The sequence below is a fragment of the Portunus trituberculatus genome, chromosome 45 (assembly GCF_017591435.1).
Source record: "Portunus trituberculatus isolate SZX2019 chromosome 45, ASM1759143v1, whole genome shotgun sequence".
In the NCBI taxonomy this organism is placed as follows: domain Eukaryota; kingdom Metazoa; phylum Arthropoda; class Malacostraca; order Decapoda; family Portunidae; genus Portunus; species Portunus trituberculatus.
Window position 1 is genome coordinate 6,519,762 of NC_059299.1, and position 24,144 is coordinate 6,543,905.

Here is a 24,144-nt window from a genome sequence, read left to right on the forward strand (position 1 = left end):
CCAGTCCTTTGTGTTGCGGGAGGCAGCTGACAAGGATGGCGGTAAGTCCCTTAGTATTTTTCTTTTTAATTTCTTAGTAACTGAGTAATGTCCAAGTGCTTTTCATAAGCCAAGATAAGGATAAGTGTTCAGTGCACGCAGCGCGGCAGCAGTGCCCACAACGAGGCTACACGAGTAATGGAAGCGGAGATAAGGTTAGAGTCCTCGGTCAGCCTGCCTTTGTGACTCAGACTTGTGGCTGGTGGTGCACACTTTTACACAAGTCACTAAACCTGTGTGGATATTAGACCAGGGAGCTGAACTGGCACCGTCTTTTAAGTGGGAGAGGCCTCAAACTAGGTATCGAAATTTGTTATTGGAGCTGCAGTGGCCAAGCCAGCTGAATGTGGCTTCTACTTTAGGGAAGCCCACCAGGTGACCTTTCATGCCCTCATCCCCCTGCCTCCCAAGCCTAAAGCTGCCCCTATTGCAGCCTATAACAATAGTTCCAGTGATGCCGTGGCTATAATCAAGTTACATTTCAATTATTGTTAGAAATCCAGTGTCCAAGAGTTTAGTTTTTTTATAACCCCTAAAAAGCGAGTGTCGCTGTTCTGGGATGTATAAAGAACTTGGTATCCTCTACAGGCACTTCAGGGTAAGTTCTTTTACCTAGTTGGCTTCCTGGCCCCCTGACTTTGGTAAGGGGCAAGAAGTTGCACTTTGCTGATGCACCAGCCCTTACAGTACAAGTACCCTGTAACTCGAATAACAATACGAAATGGTTAGAAAGTGCATCATAAGCTATAAAAAGTAATAAGATACCTCATTAATCATAATATTAAAAAGAGTAGATTTCCAAGATGAGATGACAAAGTGGGTTGGAATGACTCGAGACTGGAACATGTAACAACAGACTCAGGGAGGGAATTCCAGAGGCCAATATTGTGTATTGCGAATTAGCGTTTCCTAATATCTAGGCTGGTGCGCACATGATGGGTATTGGTGAGCAATGTCTTCTTTGAGATGTTGGAAGTGAGTACATTTCCTTAAGTGAACATCTTGTATCTCCCCATGGGCCATAATTCAGTAGCTTAAGGCAAGGTTTGGTTGGGAAAATAGACAGTTTTTGTCACTTACATGGTTGTGACAGCTGTTCTTATGGTAATACCTCCAAATAAGCTGGAGTGATTTGTTGCTTTAGAAGCAAGAAATAGGGCAAATAGGATCCTGGGTTTTATAAATAGAAATGTTAGTTACAAAAGTAAGGAAGTGGTGCATAGCTTATATAATTCCTATGTTAGGCCCCATTTAGAGTATTGCATACAGGCCTGGTCACCCCACTATAGGCAGGATATCAACATGTTAGAAGCAGTTCAGAGAAGAGCAACTAGGATGATACCAGCTTTGAAGCGCCTGGAGTATAGAGATAGATTAAAGGAATTAAACATGTTTTCATTTGAGAGGAGATGTATAAGAGGGATATGATAGAGTTATTTAAAATGTTCTCAGATACAAACTACATAGATGTGAGATCTTTCTTTACCTTAGAGGAGGGAAGTAGGACTAGAAATCATGGCAGGAAGATTAGAAAGCAAGGCTGCAGGTTAGATATAAGAAAATATTTCTTTAGTCATAGGGTGGTAGACTTCTGGAATGCATTGCCAGAGACGGTTGTAAATAGCACTAGTTTGACAATGTTTAAAAACAGATTAGATAAGCACTTAAATTTATTAGATTTATAATTATGTATAGCGCTGCATGATAGTTTTTATAAGAAATTTACTATAGTTAAACAAGACATGATCCCCATGTGTGGGGATCATAGATTGTAGAGGAATACGCTGCAGGACTTAGCCCTGTTAATGGGCCAAATATTTAGAATTAGTATATAATGTACTGTGTACTTGTAAGTGTATCTTTAAGTACTGATGACGAGGTCGCTGTGCGACTGATACAGGATAACCTAGATGGGCCCTGGTGGCCCTTTGTTATCCTATTATTTATGTTATGTTATGTTATATGTTATGTTTTGCTTATGTTAGTGTTTGTTTCCCCTGCCATTTGTACAGGAGAAATGTTATGTTCCTGGCCCCCCTGGATGGTGCCAGATGGTGTGCCTTCTGTTTCCTCTACGGAAATCTAGCCATGGAAGGGAGCTGGTTGAAGTTTGCATCCTCTGTGGTGTTAGCCAGGTCTGTGTCCCTAGTACTGGTTTCTGCATTTGTAGTATCAGAAGTATTTCCAGTGGTGTTTCTTGTGCACTCAAGATCACTGATCTCAGTACTGTGTAACACACCATGCACCTGATGTGGGGCCTGTTCCTTTCTCATTTTGTTGATTCCCTTACTTTATCTACCCATTCAGGGTCAGCAGTATTTCACATAAGTGCACTTCTCACATGTGTACCTGCAGGTTGTGTGAGCAAGGCATAATAATAGGTAGAGTGGAAACAGTATAGTCTGTCCATGCATGTGAGGAGGACATTGAGATCTCAGAAAATTTCACATGCCTTGGTAGTGTAGTGCGTAATGATGGTGGGTTAAGCCAGGAAGTTGTAGGGCAGATTGGCCTGACCCACGGCATTATAGACTTGCTCAACATGAGTATTTGCTGTTGTCAGTACCTGTGCAGACAGACAAAGATTCGGATCTTCAAGTTGCTGGTGATTCCTGTCTTACTCTACGGTTGTGAGACATGGATGCTGAACACCGATCTGAAGAGGCGAATTGATGTCTTTGGTACTAGATGCCTTCGCAGGATCATGGAGTACTGCTGGTATGACCTGTGTCAAATCAGCGATTGCTCCATGAGACTGATTCAAGGCCGATGACCAGCATAGTTCAACACCAGCTGCGACTATATGGGCATGTGGCACACTACCCAGGAGCTGATCCTGCATATTGGGTTGTCTCTAAAATGGATAACCCAGCATGGAGGAAGCCAAGGGGATGTCCACACAATTCATGGCTGTGGCAAGTCAATACCTCTTGCTGGGAGTTACTTGGCACAGGAAGGAAGCCTGCATGGAAACTCACGAGGCGTGACCACCTGGAGTGGTGCCATAGGGTAGGCGAGGCGACCCACCCCCCTCGATTGATTGATTGGAAGAGCACTTCAAGCAAAATGGATCCAGTTTTAGCATTTATGACATCATATTTTCCATACATGTGTTACGACCTCACGTGCCTCAGTGACATGGGTTGGAGTCACAGTTTCTGTTCAATGTCAGCAACCCTCAGTCTTTCTCTCAACTGCCACAGGCACCATACTCACATCTGTCTGTCATGCTGTACATAAGCAAAGTAAGGAAGGAGCTAACCAGGGTTTGTGCAAGACAACCTATAGTCCAACTCAAATATGAAGGCCGCTGAGGAGGGAGACCTAACGGGGATTCCCCGGCTGCGGCGTCGCCAAACATCGTAGCACATGTTTCGATCTTATTATTAACTTACATCTTAATGAACCGTCATAAAAATGTATTCCTCTAAATTTCTACTAAGGATGTATAGAGAGCTTTGAATATTGTTTTAGTGTAATGAAGACAATGATTTTGTATAGATACCACAAAATGTAGCACCACTGCTCTCCAGTGTTGATACTTTTCAAGGTTGGACTTGGGTGAGGTCAACCTCCCTAACGCTGATAATCCCCAGGTCAAATCGAGTCACTCCTCCCCTCCCTGTCGCTCAGGATGGAAGGTGAATATCTCGTCCGCGCTATTCGCCATCGCAACCTTCATAGTCAAGAGAAATTAATTATTTACAGCGTCAACAAGTTCTGCTTAGAGGATTCTTTTATTATCAATGTGGAGGACACTTCTGACGAAGAACTGTCTGATTAAATAGCTGAGAGAAGATTATGCCTACAGGGTAAAACCTCTATAAAAATAACGCACCTTAACTCTTACCTCATGGGTGGTGTGGAAAAAGAGTAAAATAAAACAACAAAAAAGATGCATGTCTAATTGTCTATTTTAGAGAGAGAGAGAGAGTGTGTGTGTGTGTGTGTGTGTGTGTGTGTGTGTGTGTGTGTGTGTGTGTGTGTGTGTGTGTGCCGCGTCACAGGAAAACCAATACGTAAACTGTTGAAAGACTTGCACAAGCAGGATTATACACACACACACGTGCATGAGAGAACTATATAGTAATAAGAAACAGGAGGAAGTAGTAACAAGCCAGAGAGAAAGAGAGCGGGAGAGATGGGCGTTTCTCCACACTTCAGTGTTAATCCTTTAATTGGGGCTGCGACTTTTGGTGACTTTTGGTGACCCTTCTCCGGGGAATGAATCCCTGTTAGGTCTCCCCCCTCAGCGGTCTTCATATTTTAGTTGGACTATAGAAGCCAAATATTTTTTTCTTAGGTACTATTTTGAAGTATATGTGATGAGGTAATGATGAGATTGCTATGCAGCACAAGCTAAAATGTTCATCATCTTGCAGGAACCACTATGAGCAAGTCTGCAAGAAAGTTTAAGGAAGAAAGATGTCTTTGATTTTGCATTTTCTTTACTCTGATACTTGAAGAAAGTGAGGCTTAGAGGATGCCTTCTACACCATTAGAAGTAAGTATGGTGTAATACAGATTTTTCTTGACTTTCAGAAATACTTAGTGCATTAATTGTACTAGCACTTACCAAGTCTGCCGATATATTCAGTAGCATTACATTAAGTAATATTAGGCTAGCAATATTTTCATTCATTTCTCTACATGAGGTCATTCAACTTTTATAAAGGTTTATAGTGTATTGTTACCCACTTATCACGCTGGCAGCTGTAAAGAGTTGGTGTCAGTAGTGGTGTTGTGGAAGAGCAAAGTATTGTGAGGTTCCAGGGCCCGCAGTCTAAAAGAAATTGGTTGTGTGGTAGTATGAACCTTACACAGATGGTCAAAAGGATAGTGAGACTCCACCTCATGTCAGTTAATTGCTAATCCAGCTGATTTTATGATAAAACACTTATTTCGGTCATTCTCTATGGATGGCAAGGGAAGATCCTTTTTTGGTAGAAAATCATATTTATGAAAACAGTAGCAAGGATTGCCATCAGATGCACAAGCCTTCCAATGGTTAAGGCTAGTGAAGGCATGAAAAATATCATTATAGGAGGTATAAATGCCCTGAATCATCCAGAGTTAATAGAGGTTTAGAATGAGAATTACTGTGTTGAGGAGGTAGACAAGATTGAAGTAATCATCAGGTTGAAATGATGAAGGAAGGATGAAGAAATTGTGTTAGTAATGTGTTGGTCTAGGTAACATGTGATGATAGGTCTTGAAAATTTTAAAGATTTCTTTTTATTGGGCCAGTTTCTTCAAGTCTTGGCATAAATCAAGGTAGAAATAAGAAGTACACAACTTTTTTGGGGGTGGAAGACTTAGATACCATGTATGGGCTATCTCTTTGTCATGTTTAGCATTAGAACAAATAAAGTTAAACCAAGATTTGGAGGATATAGGGTGAGAGAATGAATGAGAAATGCACACTTTCCTGTAAAGCACTGTCACCTCTTATGTTCAGGACAGATGTATGTAGATCATCATTTTCTATTTTCACTTTTACTCTATATTCAGTTTTTATGTACATGTGACAAACATTGATAATTTAGTAATGCATCTTTGCAACACAAAATTAATTGTTCCTTCATTTCACCTTCCAGACTTCTCAGTTGCCATTATGCACACTCACTTGAACAGTCAGTGCTTATGGTGGAGTGCCCAGTGGCGCGTTGTGTTCATGACTGCATCCTGACGTGATGGCCCCCTGTATTCAAGTTGGGCATGAAGTGGACAACATGATTTTAATTCTGTATGAAAGATGCCTCCTATAAGTAGAATTTAGTATCTGCCAATAATGTGGTGCTGAAACATTATTTTTTGATAGGAATTTATTGGGAAACACTTCTTAGCACACAGACATGCAGTGACTTCCATGTGCTCTTTCTCACAAAAATATTTTCAGCAAATCTTACCAGTAGTTGTTACACAATTACCTCCATCCACACTATTCTTTGATTTATCAAATTTTCACAAAGTAATGGGATAAAGTAAAAAGAAAAAAAGTATCACTGGATTTGCTGGAATAATTGTCTATCAACATAAAATGTACATAATCACTTAAAAATGTTCTAAATATATCACTGATCTGACTATTGTAGGCCAGAAACAAAATTACCCATCGAGTCATTAAAATGAGGAGGATAAGTAGATTAATTAGTCTTCAGTGTACCATGGGAGCTTTATGTAAATACATTTATCTCATTCTTGGTTTTGGTACAGCTCGTTTTACACACTTTTGGTCAGCTTTATGATATACTGTGATGTGATAGTACAAGTTTTTCTCACCAAGCTTAGTACAGCATAGGATGGAGGTGTTGTAGAAGGAGGTACAAAATATAGAGGATGTTGTCAATTTCTTAATTGCTAAGATGGCTTAGAGCACCAGTGTGTTAAAGTGTGTGTGGGTGAGAGAGATTGGAATAGAAAGAGAAAGAGAGAGAGATGTGTGTGCTTGAATGAATGTGATAAACAGTACTTCTCATGAGAGTATTGGACCTGCTGACCAGGGAATCCAATACTTATGGTGAAATAGAGGAACAGTCCTCTGTAGAGTCAACCACTTCAGACAAAATGCCCCTGCCATGACCCTCGGCTTCATGTAGCTGACTCATATCCTCCTCCCTTCAGTGGGTCTCAAGACAAGGCACACTGAACAGAAGATACACATGCTACATGGAGCTGAGGAATGAAGTGACATCACTTTTACCTTAAAATGGTTCATTGTAGTGGACTGTGCCTTTTATCGCCGTAAGTATTGGATGCTCTAGCCAGGGCTCCAATACTCATGACTTGTACACTGTAGGTTGTGTGTGTGTGTGTGTGTTTTTTGACAACACGTGGCTGGCTGATATCTCCTTCACCATCACCTGTCCACTTCCCCCCTCCCCCTCCCCCTATTGTCACCTCTCCACCCACTCTCTCATTAAGTTATCCCTGGAGACCCTGGAGCCGCCCCATCATGTGAGAAGGGTAGGGTCTATCTCAGCCGGGGTCACTGGGATGTAGGTGGCACGCCGCAGGCACCGGTTGATTACTTCATTAAGGGAGTCACGTCCTCCAGCCTCCAGAGCACCCAACATCACCTGTGGGAAGTCATATTGATTGATTCACTGGTTGACAGTGGCACGAATGTTGCAATGAGTGTAATGACATTAACTGGCTGCAACAAGGAACCAAGTGCCAAACCAGTGTGAAATAAATTTATCTTACATAATATTCTCTATATCTTTGAAATAACACTACACTACTATGATAAATGAACTTTATAATTATACACTCACAAAAAAGATATGATAATGTTATTTCTAAGATGTATGGGAAATTATAGAATAGAACATTTTAACTCTGGAGGTTGGTGCTTGCCATCTACAGCCAGCATTTCGGGTTACGAATTTAATTTGTTCCATAATGTAGTTCGTATCCTGACAAACTCGTATCAAAACAAATTTCTCCTTTTAAAATAATGAAATCCAATTCATCCGTTCCACACCTGAAAAATATCAATATATAAAAATCAATTTTCTAACTTATGAATGATATGCAGTGGTCCCTCGCTATATCACTAAACAAAGAAACACTTATACACTGTGGAATATAAAGTTTGGGTGGCATGAACGAAAACAAAAAAGGAGAAAGCACTGTGAGAGAGAGAGAGAGAGAGAGAGATTCATATACCTACCTCAAAAATTGTCATCCCTCAGTTCACTTGCCACCACAACAATCATCTACCAGCTCCTGAAACATTTGCTCATTTCCTCTGGCATCAATATGACATGGATTTTTTAATTTTGCAGGTGCCTTTGGAACATAACCCTGTCTACATCGGTCTACCTGAGAAAACTACACTGAAAATTACTACATTAAGATTTGTTAGCATGAAAACATGACCAGTACCTGAGAACCCTGGTCGCCTTCCTTCAGCTGCAGCAACGCTATCAGTGCCATTTCTGCAGATGACCTCACAACCTGGTTCTTCTCCTTGGTGCCATTTACCAACATGGGAATCAGTGGCTTGGCAATCTCCATAGGTAGCAAGGAACCTCCAGAACCCGCTAAATTCTCTGCTGTGTACTGGCAAGTTCGACACATTCCCTGCTTCACCTCATTGCTACTGTGGTTGATCAGCTAGTAAAGAAAGTTTTGAATTAATTGCTAGAAATTTGTTAGTCTCAAACTTAAGATATTGATAATTTACATGAAAATTCATTAAGTTTGTGATACTTCTCAGCCTTTGAATTTCCATTTCAGCTCCCTGCCTATTAAAGTGATTTCAGCTTTGTATTTTAATAAATAGATGCATTGTACATACACACGTCAAAATCCAAAAATGATAATAAAAGGAATCATTATCCATGCTTGGAAAATATTTCCTGGTAAGCATAAGGTGGTCACCTTGGCAAAAGTCTGTAGAAGTCCAGATGGCACAGGATCTCCAGTAGAGAGTTGGTGGCTCATGAAAAAGGCCACTCCAGACAGTGCATTTTCTACAAGGGCCAAGCGGTCAGATGAAAGGTAAGAGAGCAAGGTGGACGAGATCTGGTCTGGAGTGGCCACCTCAAGGATCTTTGATGGAGCAGACTTTAAGACAGAGAAGAGAGCTGCCGATCTCCCATGGCGAACTGTCCAGTCTGCATTACTGTTATCCTCTGTAATCAAACATGCATTACTGTTACGTGCTCCAGGTTCATTCTAATTCTTAAGTATTGGTAACTACAAGAAAAAAATTGTTCACTATTGCACCACACAAATGTGGTTATAGTCATGGGGATGCTTAATTTACCCAGGACATGGTGGTTGAGGAGAGGCCGCAGCTCCTCTGAAGGCAGCCACGGCACCAATACTCCCAGTGCCCCAGCAGCACACAGCCGGGTGGAGTCATCATCATGGGTAAGGAGAGAGGTCAAGGTAGTCACCAGTCCCTTACGAACACCCTCACTCATCTTATTCCCAGCTGGCTGTACCACACACCGCAGAGCTTGGATCATAGTGTCCCTAAACAATACAGAAAATATTGGTTAGGTTATCTCATTTCTTTCTTACACTGCTTAACATCCTTTGTGTTATTTTAGGGAATGATTTCACTCAACATGCACACACATTCTGGATCATGTTCCTTTGAGCTTTCTAACTTAATTGTTTCCATACAGTCCACTTTAGCACAATACATCTATTTTAAACTTTCACACCTAAACATTTTGTCTTTCCACTCCTCTCACACTCACAGCACCCACCCTTTGAAATTCAGGCTTACCTAGTGGGAGTATCATCAGCCGCCTTGACGGCATTGTGGAGTTCAGTGAAGAGTGGGTCAGGCTTGGTGTGGATGGTGATGAGGTGAGCAAGGGCAGCCCCTGCACGCAGCCGCACACCTCGGTGAGCATCATGCACTGCCTTGACAAATGTTGTCTGGAGTTGTGGGAGGAAGGGCTTCAGCATAACTCCAGTCTGTGGGAGAGAACAATAGTGTGGGTAGAGGCAGATCAGCACACTGCAAGCAATTCAGTAATAAACCAATGGCATTCATTTATTTAAATCCCTATTTCTTATTTACTGTAACTGCTGCTCCTTGAAACTTCCTTGATGTGGATACAGAAGTGTCTAAACTTTCAACTAAGTGTCCACACACCTCATCCTTGCACTTGTCTCTTTTCTCTAACATTCAACAGAGGATATTTAAAAGTATTCTTAATAAAGAAAATTAAAAAAAATTAATGCACCATACCTTAGCCAATAGAAGAGCTAGGGTGTCCAATACAGCCACCTTCACATTCCAGGCAAACCTATCTCCAAGGATCCTGATGAGGGGACCTGTTACATGTACCACTGATGGCTTGAGTGCATCTGAACTGGTAAGGCGGATCACCTCTGACAAACCATTAGCTGCTGCTTCCTTCAACTCTGGCTCCCCATTAAGAACTGCTTCTCGGAAGATGGGCAGAATAGGCTGGATGCCTGTTTGACAAACAAAAAACCTCAAATACATTATCTATCTACATATTGTATCCAGTTATACATATAAGTATGTCACTTCTTAGATGTTTACAAGCAGTCTTTAGCCTTTAGGAATGTCTCCTTCACTCACTCACCTTTAGGAAGACAAAAACCAGGCATAAGTTCTTCTCCCTTGAGGTCTGATGCAGCAAATTTAACGGCTTGTCGCACATCTGCCACCAGAGAGCGCTGGTCTGCTGCATCAAGACTCTGTTCAACAATATGTTGCATCAATAACCATAATGTCTAATTACTAAAAATAAAACAAAAAAAGGTATGTTTATTTGAGATGTGATTTTTATGCCCTGATTACATCCACCTGTGATTAGTCACCTGTGTTCCTCCCCTCACCTTGGTGACGGCACTGAGAGCCAGCCACGAGGTCTTGAGCATCTCCTCATCCTTGTGAGTGAAGAGGTGGATGAGGCCACGCAGGAGCTGGGGTACATAGTCACTGTAGTCGGCCCGGGTGTTGGAACAGAAGGCCAGAAGCAAGGCCACTGCTGCCTGGGCTACCCCAAGATTGCTTCCCCTGGACAAATAATTATGGAATAAAAGTGTAAACTTATACAACAGAAGCATCAATCAGGAACTGATAAATCATAGCAGCACAGGCTTAGACAATCAAATATCAAGGTAAATATAGTAAAGGTAAATAAAGACACCTACTTGGAGTGGTGGAGTAATTCATCAACAATTGTGTTCACACCAGCCTCATCTGTCACTGCCAGCACCACACCCTGGCAGTGACCAAGAGCCTCATCATACTCTGGGCTGCCAGCAGAATCACTGAGAGCACCAAGAAGGGCTAACAATATCTTGCTTAGATGTCTAGTGAGTGTGTCACCAGCAACTGATGCCAGGATACATAGAGCTTGTGTGTTGACTGGAGGTGTGGTCAGCTGATCAAAGGAAAGAAAGTGTAAATTGCATGATGCACAATAATGGATAACAGTTGCTCATACAATACTTTAAAATTAACCATGATATTGGTATTTTTCCAAAATCACTAAATAAGGAAGAGAAAAGTATGGAGTATTACCTGAGGCACAAGGTAGGGCAGCACCACCCTGCTCTTGATGGCCATCACCTGCTTTAGGCCATCCAGGGCATACTCACGAGTCTCATCCTCGTTTTCAAGCTGGGCAAGCAAGTGAGGCAGGATGTCCTCAAGTGCCCGGAATCCAACAGTGCCATGCAGGGAATCAAAGGTCTGGGCAGCTGCTTGCCGCACAGATGACAGTGGATCACACAGTGCCCGCCTGGTGTCGGGCAAGGAAGATGTAAACTGACAATGAATTCAATATGGAATTTTAAGAGACTCTCAACAAAATTGAAAATAAGGTGACCCTTTACATCCTAATCAATCAATATGAAGTTAATATATGTAACATTGAAATGTATGAGATAACAGGAAAACATCATCCAATATCCACCAGCTCTTATTACCACGCACCTGACTGTGGGCACCAAGTTGTCGGCAAAGCAAAGCACCATATCCTTGCTGGTGGAGGCCATAATCTCAGAAAGACCAATACACACACCCTGGCGCTGGTCAGGTTCAGGGGAACCAAGGCCTGCTTCCAGGATGGGGATGATCTCTGGCAACACACGCTCTCCCAGCTTACGCACCAGGTCACCCAATGTGCGGGCAGCAACCTGCATTATAGGGTGGTTATAATCTGGTATCTGACATCTAACTAAATTGGTAGGTAAGGACATTTTTCACAGGTTTAAAATGTTGAGACCTTTTACCTGAATCAATAGGAAATGGTTAATTACACAAGGACATACATGAGATATTCAAAACAGCAATATCAATCATGTACCTGTCTTTTGTCATAGCTGGTGGAGGCAAGGTGACCAAGGAGAAGTGAGAACAATGTAGGCAGGATCTCCCTCAAAGTTTTGGGTGTGTTAGTCACCACCACCTTCCACACATGGAGAGCTGCCTGTCTCACCAGGATGGCCACATCTGACCGCCCCATGTACAGCCCGGCCAGCACTCGGTTTCGTCTCTCCTCTCCAAGAATGTCAATGATTGCCTGAAGAGAGCCAATATCTATTACAACATATGCCACTGAGTACACAATGATGAAATCCACAATGAACAAAGCTTAAAAATTTTCACTACCATTTAAATTTTTAAGATGAATTCCTTTGATACTTACCTTCTGTGAGTGTTCTGTACCAAAGTTGTCATCCTCATGAGCAGTATCAGTAGTCATCTTGCCTGACACACCTGACACCTTGAACAACAGATCTCCTAGCAGCTGTACTGAACTGTTAACACACAAAAAGTAAATGGTAGACAAAAAATAGCTAGTTTATCTATCAAAATCATCTAATGCCTGTCACTTTATAAAATTGCTTCAAACTCCAACCCAATAAATGATGCCACACATGGTTGTGATGTGCCTTCAGAAAAATTAGTAATATGGCAAATATTAACTCTAATTTTGGCAGCAGTTATTAAAACTGTTCTCTTAAAGCTAACCTGTATCTGATGCGCCAGTTATCATGGAAGAGGCCGGCCTCCAGTTCTGGCAACAGCAAAGTAATAGCAGACTCAGCATATGTGTTGACAATCCTTTGGCCAGCTTTCAAAGCAGTTTCTCTCACAAACTCATTCTCATCTGCTAGTGCCTGGAAGGAATAACAATGAAAAATATTATCTATAATTGCAGTCATTATCAGTAAATCTTTATGGGATCTCTTTTGATATGATAATCTTTTTAATGTCCCTGCAATTACCTTCAAAATAGGGGGAATAATCTGGCCTATGTAGGGAGTAAACTCATCCTGGAAGACAGTGGGAAGGAAGATGAACATCATGATGTATCCATCCTTGACATGAGGGGCAATGTCAGAGCGCTCTGCTGTAGCAATGATGTCAGGCATGAGACGATGCAGCTTCTCTGGACCCAGGCCTCCCACCACCTGAAAGAAAAAGGGAATTGTTATCATTGGTAGTAGCAGACAAAGATAATAGGTAACCTCATAACATCTAACCATAAATCATAAAAATAAAAATAGTATGGCAAACTAACCTCAGCAAGTCCCTGAGCAGCTCCAGAACGATCCACACTTGAAGATTCTGAGGTGAGAGTCTGCATGAGCCACGGTAGCAAGTCATCAAAGCTGGACTCACCCATGCCCTTCACCATGGCTCCTAAGGCCCTTGACGAGACTGCACGTACCTGTCAAGACATCACGTATTTAATTTGTTTAATGTATTCTGTTATCAAATATTTCAGCCTTTTTATATGTTGTTATCTATACCCAGTGTTTTCTTTTATCATTAAAGGTTACAGTTTGATCACTTCAAAGCCTCACCTTGGGCACTGGATCAAGAAGAGAAGCCTTGAGACCTGGGATGATGCCAGGCAGGTAAGGCTGGAGGTCCTTTTGGTCCGTCAAGGAGTACATGTTACCAATAATCTGGGCTGCCATTTTGCGTACCTGAAATAAACACAATGATGAAAATTAGCTATCATTAAAGAAGTCTCTAGTACCTGTTATTCTAAACTAATAACAGCATGAGAAAGTAACAATGAATGTGCAAACAATGAATGGCAGCAGCATCTGATACCTCAGTGGAACGGTCCTGGAATGCACGCTGCACCACAGGCATGATCAGGGCCAGCGAGGGTGCATCAATGAAGTGGACAAACTTGGTCTCCAGGAGAGTCTGCAGGCAGGCTGAAGTGTTCTTGGTAGGATCCTGCAGTGCTGCTAGCAACTCTGGCACGATGGCTACAGAGGAAATAACATCATTGCCATTTTTTAAAGAGAAAGCTAAGACCAATTTTCATATTGTTTGTCTTATAAAAATTCACTCCAAGCCTCCATGAGCATCACTAAACACTTTCACTCACCTTGGATCTCTGGGTTCCTGATGACTGAACCAATGAGCCTGAGAGCCTGGCTGCCTGCCCGCTGTACCTTCATGTGCGAGTCACTGAGCACCTCTATAAGCCTGGGCACAATGGATGGCAGGCAGGAGGACAGCTGCTTAGGAGCACAGAAAGCCATGTTTCCCAGTAGTTCCACAGATCCTAAGGCAAGACAGGCAGTGATAACTTCTTACCATGTGAAGTGTAATGTTGAGTCAAGAGGAAATAGTGTCTGAGAACACTCCAAATGTTATAATGAAAAAGTTTTCTATATATGCATGCTAAATAATACCCTCTCTCACTGCTGACTTCCAATCCAGCAAGATAATATGTTACTAAGTATTATTTATTTCTAATGACTCACCTGTCTTGGTCCTCCAGGAGTCTTCCTCTAAGGCAGACAGTAAGGAGGGCAACACAAGCTTCACTCCATGAGCTGACAACTTGCTCATGACAGCCTTGGCAGTGTCATCGGTGGCCTCACGCACATACTGGTTGGCGTCACCAAAGCAAAGCAACAGGTGGGGCAGGATGTGTACAATATATGGCTCAAACAGCTTGCCCAGCATATTGCACAGCTGTTCCAGAGCAAATAAGGCACCCTCTCTGTATCTATAGTTCTTCTTGTCCTGTAAAACCAAAAGATAATTCTTTACAGCATAACATTTTACATGCTAATATATAAAGTAAATATAAATCTACGTCATAATATATTAAAAGAGAATAAGATATCTCTGGTCTAACCCAATTTTACATATAAAGTGAAAATTACATAAAAAAAAACCTTTTAAGTCATGATTTCTTAAATTACCTGTATGGCATTGGTGAGCTGGTTCATGATATCCAGTTGCTTAAGGGCCAAGATACCCATACCCTTCACAAGGGAAGCCAAACCGTAGGCTGCCCCTTTGCGCTCTCCATAATTCTCAGATTCCAACAAGACAGTCATCAGCTTAGACACCAGCTTGGGGCACTCATCTCGGATTGCTGGCACCAAAGGATGAAGACAGTTGGCTACAGCCTCTTGGACCTAAGTAAGGTAAAGTGACCCAGGTTTAAGGTTACCTTGAAGACATGGCATAGGAATTTCCAAGTAAGCACATAAGAAATACTATTACAGTAGCTCAAGCTCCATACAGTCTCTGTAGTCATAGAGAGTTAGTGTGAACATTATCAAAGTGTTACCTGCTGGGATGGAGTGTGGAGAGCCTCAACTAACTTGGCCACAATAGGCTTGATCTTGGGATCGCTGTGCTCCAAGTGTTTGGCCAATGAGCCCATTAGGATGATCACACTTTGCCGAACAGCATCGTAGCTGGCATGGTTGGGTGCTGTGTTTAGGAACTTTTCAAACACCGGTAACAGGCTATTCACAGTCTCCTATAGAAAACATTATGGTGATATAAAGGATGTTAAGACATATAAATCCACAATAAGTAAAATTAATAGTAAAATTCCTAAAAGAGTATGAGTATGAAAAGCTGACCTTGCCATGTGAATTGACCACAGACATGGCAGCCTCCAGCATCTTGTTGCGGACCTCAGCATTGCGATCCCCAAGGGCATCAGGCACAAAGAAATTAGCCAAAGTCACCACAGTTTCAGTAGTGAGGAGGGGAGCCAATTGCTGTAGAGCCATTGCCACTCCTGCCCGGCCTTCCCACAAGTCCACCGCCTCCACCACCACTCTGTCATACTTGTCTCGAACAGCTGGGGTCATCTGCATAAACATAAATACACTAAATACCTTCTACATCTACCTTAATTTTCTTTTAGTTCATTTTCAAACATCTACCAGGTTTTATGAGGGCACAAGAAATTTTCTCAACCTAAAATTGGACTATTTACAGATACAATTATAATTAATACTCATTTACCATAATTTTTACACATTTCAAACCTAACATTAACAAAGTTAAATAAACACGGGAACATCACATTTTTCAATATAGTTCGCACAACACTTGATATACCACAGGGTTGCATCATACCTCTGTCTTCTCCTTGAAGGTCTCAATGAGCTGGATGGTGATGGGAGCCACCAAGTCTGGATTATCCTTGGCCAGGGAAGCTAGAGCAGCAGCCCCAGCAGCCCGCACAGCAGCCACTGGATGAACCACGTCTCCTAAGATGCCATCACTAAGAGCACCATCCGCCTGTAAAAACAGTACCATACTCACAAAAATTTCAACACCATACATTTATATACAGTACAGGCATAAAATTTAAGATTTTTATTAAGATTAATGATATGAGGAAAACAACTATTAAAAAGATATAGTTGGCCAAAATAGATAAAGTACAAACATCTCACCTCCATATTAGCTTTGGTCCACAATTCTTGAGCAAGGTTAGCCACATCTTCTGCCACATCGTGCTTTGCCACCCAGAGCCGATGAGCCACCTGCAGCCATGCCTCCACATCATCCTCCACACGTGGCAAGGAGTTCACGAGCACCAACAAACCCTGTCAAAATGTAAGTTTAGTACAGCCACTCAACTTTTTTCTACATCAAAAAGTTATAAATCCAAGGGACTTTGAAACTCACCCTGAGTGCAGCATCTCTGACTGACTGAGCTGGGGCCTGCAAACTGTCTAGGAGGACACTGATTTCATCAGAAGTAGCCTTGTCACAGCCTAGTTCCCCCGAGCCACACCGGCAAACTTCCTGGAGCACCACACATGCATTCTGCTGTGTGCGGCCTGAACTGCTACCTGAAAATGTTACCATTATTACTGAATCTCGAACAAAGGTAGTACTCATTACTTATTGTACTGAACAAAGGAAAAAATAAAGGAACTACAGTAAAACCTCAGCTCACAACCATAATTCATTTCTAAATCCTGTTCGTCACTCGATTTGTTCGTTCCCTGAATCAATTTTTCCCATTAAGAATGTATTGAAATACCATTAATCCGTTCAAGACAAAAAAAAATCATACTTTTGTCCATAAAACTCATTCAAAATAGACCTTTAATGTATGCATGACATGAACGAAATAATTATAGAAAGCCTAAATTGTTTTACTTACCTAAATGCTATCAAAATGATAATAAAATGAATAAAAAAGAGAAGACAGTCATGAGAGAGGACTTTGGATGTGCGCAGCGTGCCAGAGCTACACAACAGCTGTGTAGCATCACAAGTCAGTGCTGCTATGTGGGGCCCCGTTATAGTGAACATCGGCGTGGGAAACATGGAAAGATTGCCAGTCTTCATCTATGCCTTTGGAAGACCCTTGCCAGCTGGGGATTGACTTCCTCACGCGTGTGGGAGCAAGTTTGGACTTCCAAGAAGGGAAGTTAAAGGCACGTGGCCAGGAAGTTCCTTTGATCCTAGGAGGTGATGCTCAGTGTGAGAGGAGCGGGCAGTAGGGCAGTGTTCCTTGCCAGGCAAGCAAGGAAACAGCTGCGATGGATGTGCCACAATCTGCAGTACCTGGACATAGCCAGGATGATGATGACAGCAATGCTGAGAGCCACCAAAGCAGCGAGGATAACGCCGAGGAAGCTACAGTAGAGCGCACCGGTAACATCACCATGCCCAGGAAAAACAGGAGAAAATCGTGGTGGCACGGAGATTATGTTATGTAATATTTTTCGTATGTTCCTGTTTCTATTTTCTTTTGTGCGTATGTTTTTTGTTGTTGTGTGATAGCCGGGTTGGCTGTCACACAAACGGCTCACCGGCACCGTTTAACCGCGTTCGTCCCCCGAAATATCGTTCGTTCCCTGGGTCGATATATTGACAAATTTTTTGGTCGTCTCCTGAATTGTTCGTCCCTAGAGACGTTCGTCAAGCGAAGTTTTACTGTATTCAGCATAATTCATGAAACCAAAGTGACAATAATTTATGGAAACAACTTACTGATAACACCAATGATAAGGGAGAGGAGCTGCTTCCGAGGAAGATAGCGAGGGTGGTAGAGGTCTGTGCTGTCAGCCCCTCTCATGGCCATGTGCTCACTGATGATCTGTAGTGCCTGGCCGGCTACCACCTCAAACTTTTCTTCTCCTCCAAGATGCTTAGAGAGAACCCACTCCAGGAAGGGGAAGCAGTACATGAAGCCAGGGGCACAGTAGTACTTCTCTTCATCCTCATCATTGCTGGACCGTGAATACAAGTGTTATTCTTCCAAAATTCAAGAACCACCATTGCATGCTATGCACTCTAATGAATAGTGAATGGGTGTAGAGCAGGTTAAATATATATATATATATATATATATATATATATATATATATATATATATATATATATATATATATATAGTAATTGTATGAGAACCAATCCTCACTGACTACACTACACGGGGGTCTTATTTATAAATCAAAGTATGAAGTCAATGAGCACCCATTCCCTGGGTTTCTCACATACTGCTTTGGAACTGTGGCTGTGTGGATCATCTTGAGGGTTCTGAAGGCAGCATCCACTAACGCCTCACCAAGCCAATCCTCCGGCAGCTTCATGACAGGTTCACATACTCTCACTGTTGTTCTGGCTAGGGTGTGCGCTGTGCAATGTTAAATGGCAAATGATAATCTCATAATTAAGGACTGCCCATCTTATCCAAAAGCATGACGGTATACTATATTGTAAGAATAACTCATGAATTTTGTTACACTTAAAAACATCATATCTTACCATAGACATCGTCCTGCTGCTCAAAAACTGCAGAACGGAGTTTGACGAAGAGACTGCACACCTGCGGAGCAATCAGGTGTGAGCGCAGAGCCCAGGTGAGTAGAGGGATAAGGATAGTGAAGTGTGGGCTGAGGTCCTCCACATTCCCTGCTACAGCAGCCTCCAGCAGAGCAAGGGAAGACTTGGTGCTTTCTGACAGGTCTTTCACTCTAGTAAAAATAAATATTCTCTAATTACTGAAAGCCTCAAAAAAAAAAAAAAAAAAAAAAAAAAAAAAAAAAAAAAAAGTGGATAAGGGGCCATTTACATTTGTGTTATTTGTTTCAGTGTATCACCTGTTACGGATTGAGTTTTCCTTTTCAGTCTGTGCTCTCAACACCTCCTTCTGCTTGGGAGTGAGTTCCAGCTTTCCTTCTTTCCGCTTTTTTCCAGTTCCTTCTTCTTCTCCTCAAGCATCATCATCTGCTCCTTGTGGCTGTACACCTTGTTGGATTTCTTCACATTCCTTATATTCAAATGGTCTTCAAAGGCTCTGCAAAAGTATTGACAATAAAAGTAGTACATCCTCTAACCATAATATGCAAAACTATAAACAGGAACTTTAAAGTCAGGAATCATGTTGATATTAAATGACTTGTGATTTGTGTGACTTGGCTCCTACACATCATATTCAGACTTACTGCTCAACCACCTTCTGGTTGTAAAGAGTCCCTTCAGGGGTAAGGTATATTGCATAATCTTCATCTGTGATCTGGACCAATTTCGGATTATTCAATCGGCTGTTAATAAAGGCAACAACTGGAGGCAATACAACCTGGCCAGCCAGGCGACACAGCCCCGAGAACACCTGCAAAACATATGCACACATGAACACACATGCACAATGAAGCACACATCCCTAGATTCCAAACAAGATAACATGGCCCTACAGAAAAAGATGCAACTAACAAACAACAACAAATTATAATTATAAGTTTCTTTCCACCATACCTGCTGGTCTATAGGTGAAGGTACAAAGTCTGTAGTAAACTGCTTGATGAGAGTACTTTGCTGACTGGCAATCACCTGCTCAGGTACAAGACCCATTGACCGAACCACCTGCTCCCACAGTTCAGGGTATTCACGTGCTTTTATAAAGAAAGTAAAGAATAAAAACTGAGTAAAATGTCCAAGTCCCAAGTAGTTTTAAAACTTTCAAGATAAATCATATAAACATCAAATAAACTGAAGTGAAGACATAAACTAACCAAGGGATGGATGGAAGGCAGGCCGGAGGGCAAGGAGAGCCAGCTGCTCCAAATGCTTCTTGTCATGAGTGCTGGGAGAGCAGATGGCAATGAGAGCTTGAGCCACCCCAGCAGGGCTCAGCTCTCCCCCTCCACTTCCACCCCCAGCATCTTGCTCCTCTGATTTCTTTAACTAAACCAAGATACAATCAAACATACTTTAAAAATAACAAAAAATGTCACCTATAAAGATAATTTTTCAGTTCTAGAGTGTAGGTTTTGAGAAGCAATGACAAGATTTTTGGCTACTATTTGAAATACAGTGATGGCCAGGGACTTTGATACTCACCTGAATCTTATTATTTGTTGTCATTGTTGTGAGGGAGTTTAGGAGATCTGTGGCCAGCTGAGCACCTCCTAGACCAGACACCAGCTTCTTTGTGGAGGCTTGAGCAGCAATGCGCACTTTAGAGTGAGAACAGACTAGACACCACACCAGTGCTTGGTGGACCAGGGACATGCCCTTGCCTAGCCGTGCACTGTGCTGAGACAACAACAGCTCACAACATGTCACCAGCTGCAGCAATCCTGAAATCACAGTTATTACAATTAACATTACTCAGACCAGACAAATACAAGACTTATAAAAATCTGTACAATTTTACATTGCATGCCAAATGAACCCAACCAACCATCTTCTGAAGCCTGAGTAAGGAACTTCTCTCCAGTAAAGTATCCTTTCTGCAGGTCTAAGGCAGTGTTCCAGATGGGGGCCACTCGCTGCTCCATGGTCACATCTGCAGCACTAAGTCTCAGCAGCAGCACACATGAAGTCAGAGCTTCCACTAACACAGGAATCTGGTGGAACAAAAAAATATTCCAATGTCAATTCCACTCAGTTAAATATATTTTCTTCACTTTTAGGTCATTCATACAAAGTGATGCTATTACCTCCTTCAAAAGTCTACAGCAAAACAGATAATAAGACTTCAAACCTGTGTTATCTGGCTGAGGGCCTTGTCAATGGTGGTGATGAGGTGGTTGATGAGTGGAGCTGCTTTGTGTGCACTGGATGAGGTGATGCAGCCCTGCAAGCATCGCACGTAAGCTGAGCGGATGCCAGCAGTTGACGTCTTGAGTGTCATGCCTCTCTGTGGTGGGAACAGGTATGAGCCAATATTGATCCATCATTCATAGCATATTCAAAATTATATAAATCACAAATCAATAGCTTCTGCCAACAAGCAACTTGACATTCATCACTTACCGGCACAAAATCTATGAGTTTCTGGGGAATATCTGTGGTAAACTTGGCAGTCCAGGCAGAGAGGGCAGTTAAGGCTTGAATGAGAGTACCTTCATGGCTCTCAGTCTCCAGAACTTTCATCATTCGGTCCAAAACTTTGCCAGACAGGGCCTGTGCACTGCTGCCTGTCACACTGTGTTCACTCACAGCCTCTACACCCTGCAGAAAACAATAAATAATAATAATAGTAATTAACTTGCTGGACATTAATGAGTAAAAATCTATCATTAAACAAAAATATATAGTGATGATCACACATCACTATATTTTTCACACAAGCAAGGTTCTACCAAATTTCAAAGGAAAGGATCATTAATATACCATGTCAAAAACTGATTGAATAATGACACAAATCCTGAACCTGAGGCAAAGAATGTAAGACAGAAGTAAAATTACAACAAAGAGAATAATAATCTGATAAATAAGCAGAGATAATCAGATAATCAGAAAACTATGAGATAGAAACATACCTGAAGAACTGAAATCTTGTGAGTGGTGGCAGTCAGCTTCCCATCAGAACCAAAGAACACATCAAAAAGCAGTCCAATGAATTTCTCAATGGCCACAGCATCACTGCACTGTCTGGCCAGCTGGCGGCACACCTCTACTGTGTCATCCCTCACCTGATCCTCCTTGGCATGCAGTGGACCTGAGATACAAAAAAAACCATTTAACAAACACATCAAATGGTCACTGCTAAATCACACACACATGCTCATCTTAGCTGGGCAGGATAACAAAAATAAAAAAATTATCATGATAGCCAAGAAATCAATAATAACCTCATCAGTAATAACTAAGATAAATTTATTGCCCAATACCCAATAAACCAATAAATCCAAAATTTCAGTACCATCAATAATAATGTTGATTTTTTAATAGAAAAATTCATATATCCAAATCTTAATTTTCATCTTCATCTTAGCAAAGTTAGAAACAGACACACATAAAATGAGACTCATCAGTCTACAAGGAAGTTACATGATTGCAGAACTTACTAGCCAAGGTTTTAATGATGTCTTCCAGGTACTTGCTGAGGTCCAAGTTAAGCCCCGAGCAAAGGTGAGCCACAGCTTTTAAAATCACCTCAGGGTTACGAAGCAAGGACTTCTTAGCAACTGGCAAAACACTCTCCGAGAATTCTTGGTGGTTTAGCTGACGCAGGAGAGGGTAAGTCTGCTCCAGCACAAACTGCCATGGCTACAAAGTGAAAATAGGAAACATTACAAGTTTTCATTCAATTTATGAATTGCTAATATCAATAAGTAACAATTACATTGATTGTAAAGTTTCTATACTACCATACTTAAGGATAGGCTGATTATATTATAGGTGATAATCATTCACTCACCTTATTTTTGGACTGCAGGACCTGCTTCACGTAGACCTGTGTGAGGGGCGTCTTCATGTCCACAGGAGGGGTAATCTTTGCCTCAGCCATCAGGTGGAGTAGATGACCACCCAGGATCATTCGGTGAACAGTCACCTCCCCATTCACCACCGCCTGACACAAATAAGCGTGGTTGTCATCATTCATGTCCCTTTCCTCTGCCCAACTATCTCATCTAACACTCTTCACTTAGTACTGCTTTCATTGCAATATCAATTGCAGGTTAACTTGCATACATCAAATGCATATAAAAAGGACTTTAATGCTATTCTTTTTAACTTTCATTTCTTTTCAAGAATTTTCAAAAGAGAGAAATAAAGAACAGAATGTTTCAATACTTTTCTTACTGTTTTTCTTTCTCCACAAATCCCCACAAAGCTGTGTGAATGAAGACTAACCTGGCATACTCCCTTCAGTAGTTCTTCATTCTTCAGGAACTGACCAATGGCCTTCTTGGCCTTGCAATTGAGGATTGGGTTGTTGGCCGCTACAGTGAGGGAGTAGTGGATGGCCAAGGCTTCTGTGAGAGCTGTGGCTTCCTTAGTAGACAGGGAGTGTTTGGCCTGTACTACAATGCACCACACTTGGGCTGCCACCTGCACTGATGAGATGTGTGTGCGAGCCACAGCACACCTAACATAGAAAAATATGAAAATACACTAACTTCAGAGGGAAAGATGGGAATGACATTGCCTAACTATAAGAATAATATGCTAAGTTTCTAAGCATTCATCATTGCTTTTATCTATGGTTTTGATTCTTTGTCTTATGATGCATCAACCAAGATAGTGAATGAGGTGACACTGTTGACTGACTCACGTGGAGTGGGGGACATTGGCATGGTTCTGGGCCTGGCTGAGGAGGGAAGAAGCCAGGGCAGGAATTGCTGATCCATGTTTTCGTGCAAGGGTGAGGATGACCTCCCTGAGTCGCACACGGGAAGGGCCATCAGTGTAGTTCTGCACTACCTGCACTGCTAGCCGGGACACGCCTTTTACCACAACCTCTGGGAGCTCTGATGGCAGATAAGTAAAGCAACTATACTGAACAACTTACACAATAATAAACTAGTCCTGACAACTTTTTAAATCCACTCACTCTACATCAATTGACAAAGAAATATACATCACATCTCATATTGCATTTTCTTCAATAAACATCAAAGGAAGGAACCACTCCTCATCATTCAACCACTGAAGGCTGGAATCATCTGATATAGTTATACCTATACCCAGGTGAGTGGTGATAGTGTTAGACAAATCTCTGGTTGACCCAGGAATACTTTATTTATGTTTCAACCACAAGTCTTCCCATCTTTCTGAGGAAGACTTGTCTACCACCTTCACTAGTTACTGGAATCATCTACAACACATCCATCATCCATCTGCACTATTGATAATGGAACATTTTCCTGTGTCACATCATCTGCAGTCATTCAAGAGGGCATATGATGGAAACTTTCAAAATTGTGATCAACAAATATGTTGACATTCAACAATAAATTTATCATAAATTTTATTTTCTCAACACCTTTGACAGTATAACAGTGAATCTGATTTAGTTTTAATTATTTGGTTGTTTATTTTTACTTTTATTGAATGATTCATTAACTGCTTTGTTTTCTCAAGTTTCTTCTCTTATTAGTTTGCTACAT

At 41.7% G+C, this 24,144-nt stretch overlaps 1 protein-coding gene and 1 long non-coding RNA gene across 5 annotated transcripts in view; one reads left to right on the forward strand and one right to left on the reverse strand.

Moving 5' to 3' along the window:
• LOC123519673 lies at window positions 1–10,314 on the forward strand. 4 transcript variants are annotated; one of them, XR_006679085.1, is made up of 7 exons: window positions 1–41; window positions 2,052–2,174; window positions 4,422–4,543; window positions 5,637–5,785; window positions 7,830–8,922; window positions 9,260–9,500; window positions 9,810–10,314. It is a non-coding gene; the product is annotated as an uncharacterized LOC123519673 (long non-coding RNA). The 4 variants fall into 4 exon arrangements; XR_006679086.1 differs by having other exon boundaries at window positions 9,260–9,408; XR_006679087.1 differs by lacking the exon at window positions 9,260–9,500.
• LOC123519669 (eIF-2-alpha kinase activator GCN1-like) overlaps window positions 6,196–24,144 on the reverse strand; it is a 19,576-nt gene continuing 1,627 nt past the window's right edge. The window contains 43 exon segments of the mRNA XM_045281155.1: window positions 6,196–7,118; window positions 7,930–8,160; window positions 8,428–8,681; window positions 8,816–9,027; window positions 9,287–9,480; window positions 9,758–9,987; window positions 10,122–10,236; window positions 10,378–10,558; window positions 10,696–10,928; window positions 11,069–11,288; window positions 11,483–11,685; window positions 11,856–12,071; window positions 12,198–12,309; window positions 12,524–12,672; window positions 12,781–12,966; window positions 13,077–13,226; window positions 13,363–13,488; window positions 13,619–13,782; window positions 13,905–14,084; window positions 14,287–14,551; window positions 14,734–14,952; window positions 15,108–15,302; window positions 15,409–15,642; window positions 15,914–16,078; window positions 16,237–16,389; window positions 16,472–16,638; window positions 17,792–18,030; window positions 18,302–18,437; window positions 18,569–18,777; window positions 18,904–18,997; window positions 19,000–19,100; window positions 19,249–19,415; window positions 19,559–19,695; window positions 19,816–19,987; window positions 20,144–20,382; window positions 20,487–20,652; window positions 20,790–20,945; window positions 21,062–21,259; window positions 21,571–21,749; window positions 22,099–22,300; window positions 22,452–22,604; window positions 22,889–23,123; window positions 23,310–23,505. Coding sequence (XP_045137090.1) covers window positions 6,993–7,118; window positions 7,930–8,160; window positions 8,428–8,681; window positions 8,816–9,027; window positions 9,287–9,480; window positions 9,758–9,987; window positions 10,122–10,236; window positions 10,378–10,558; window positions 10,696–10,928; window positions 11,069–11,288; window positions 11,483–11,685; window positions 11,856–12,071; window positions 12,198–12,309; window positions 12,524–12,672; window positions 12,781–12,966; window positions 13,077–13,226; window positions 13,363–13,488; window positions 13,619–13,782; window positions 13,905–14,084; window positions 14,287–14,551; window positions 14,734–14,952; window positions 15,108–15,302; window positions 15,409–15,642; window positions 15,914–16,078; window positions 16,237–16,389; window positions 16,472–16,638; window positions 17,792–18,030; window positions 18,302–18,437; window positions 18,569–18,777; window positions 18,904–18,997; window positions 19,000–19,100; window positions 19,249–19,415; window positions 19,559–19,695; window positions 19,816–19,987; window positions 20,144–20,382; window positions 20,487–20,652; window positions 20,790–20,945; window positions 21,062–21,259; window positions 21,571–21,749; window positions 22,099–22,300; window positions 22,452–22,604; window positions 22,889–23,123; window positions 23,310–23,505 — 7,859 coding nt within the window. The 3' untranslated portion in view covers window positions 6,196–6,992.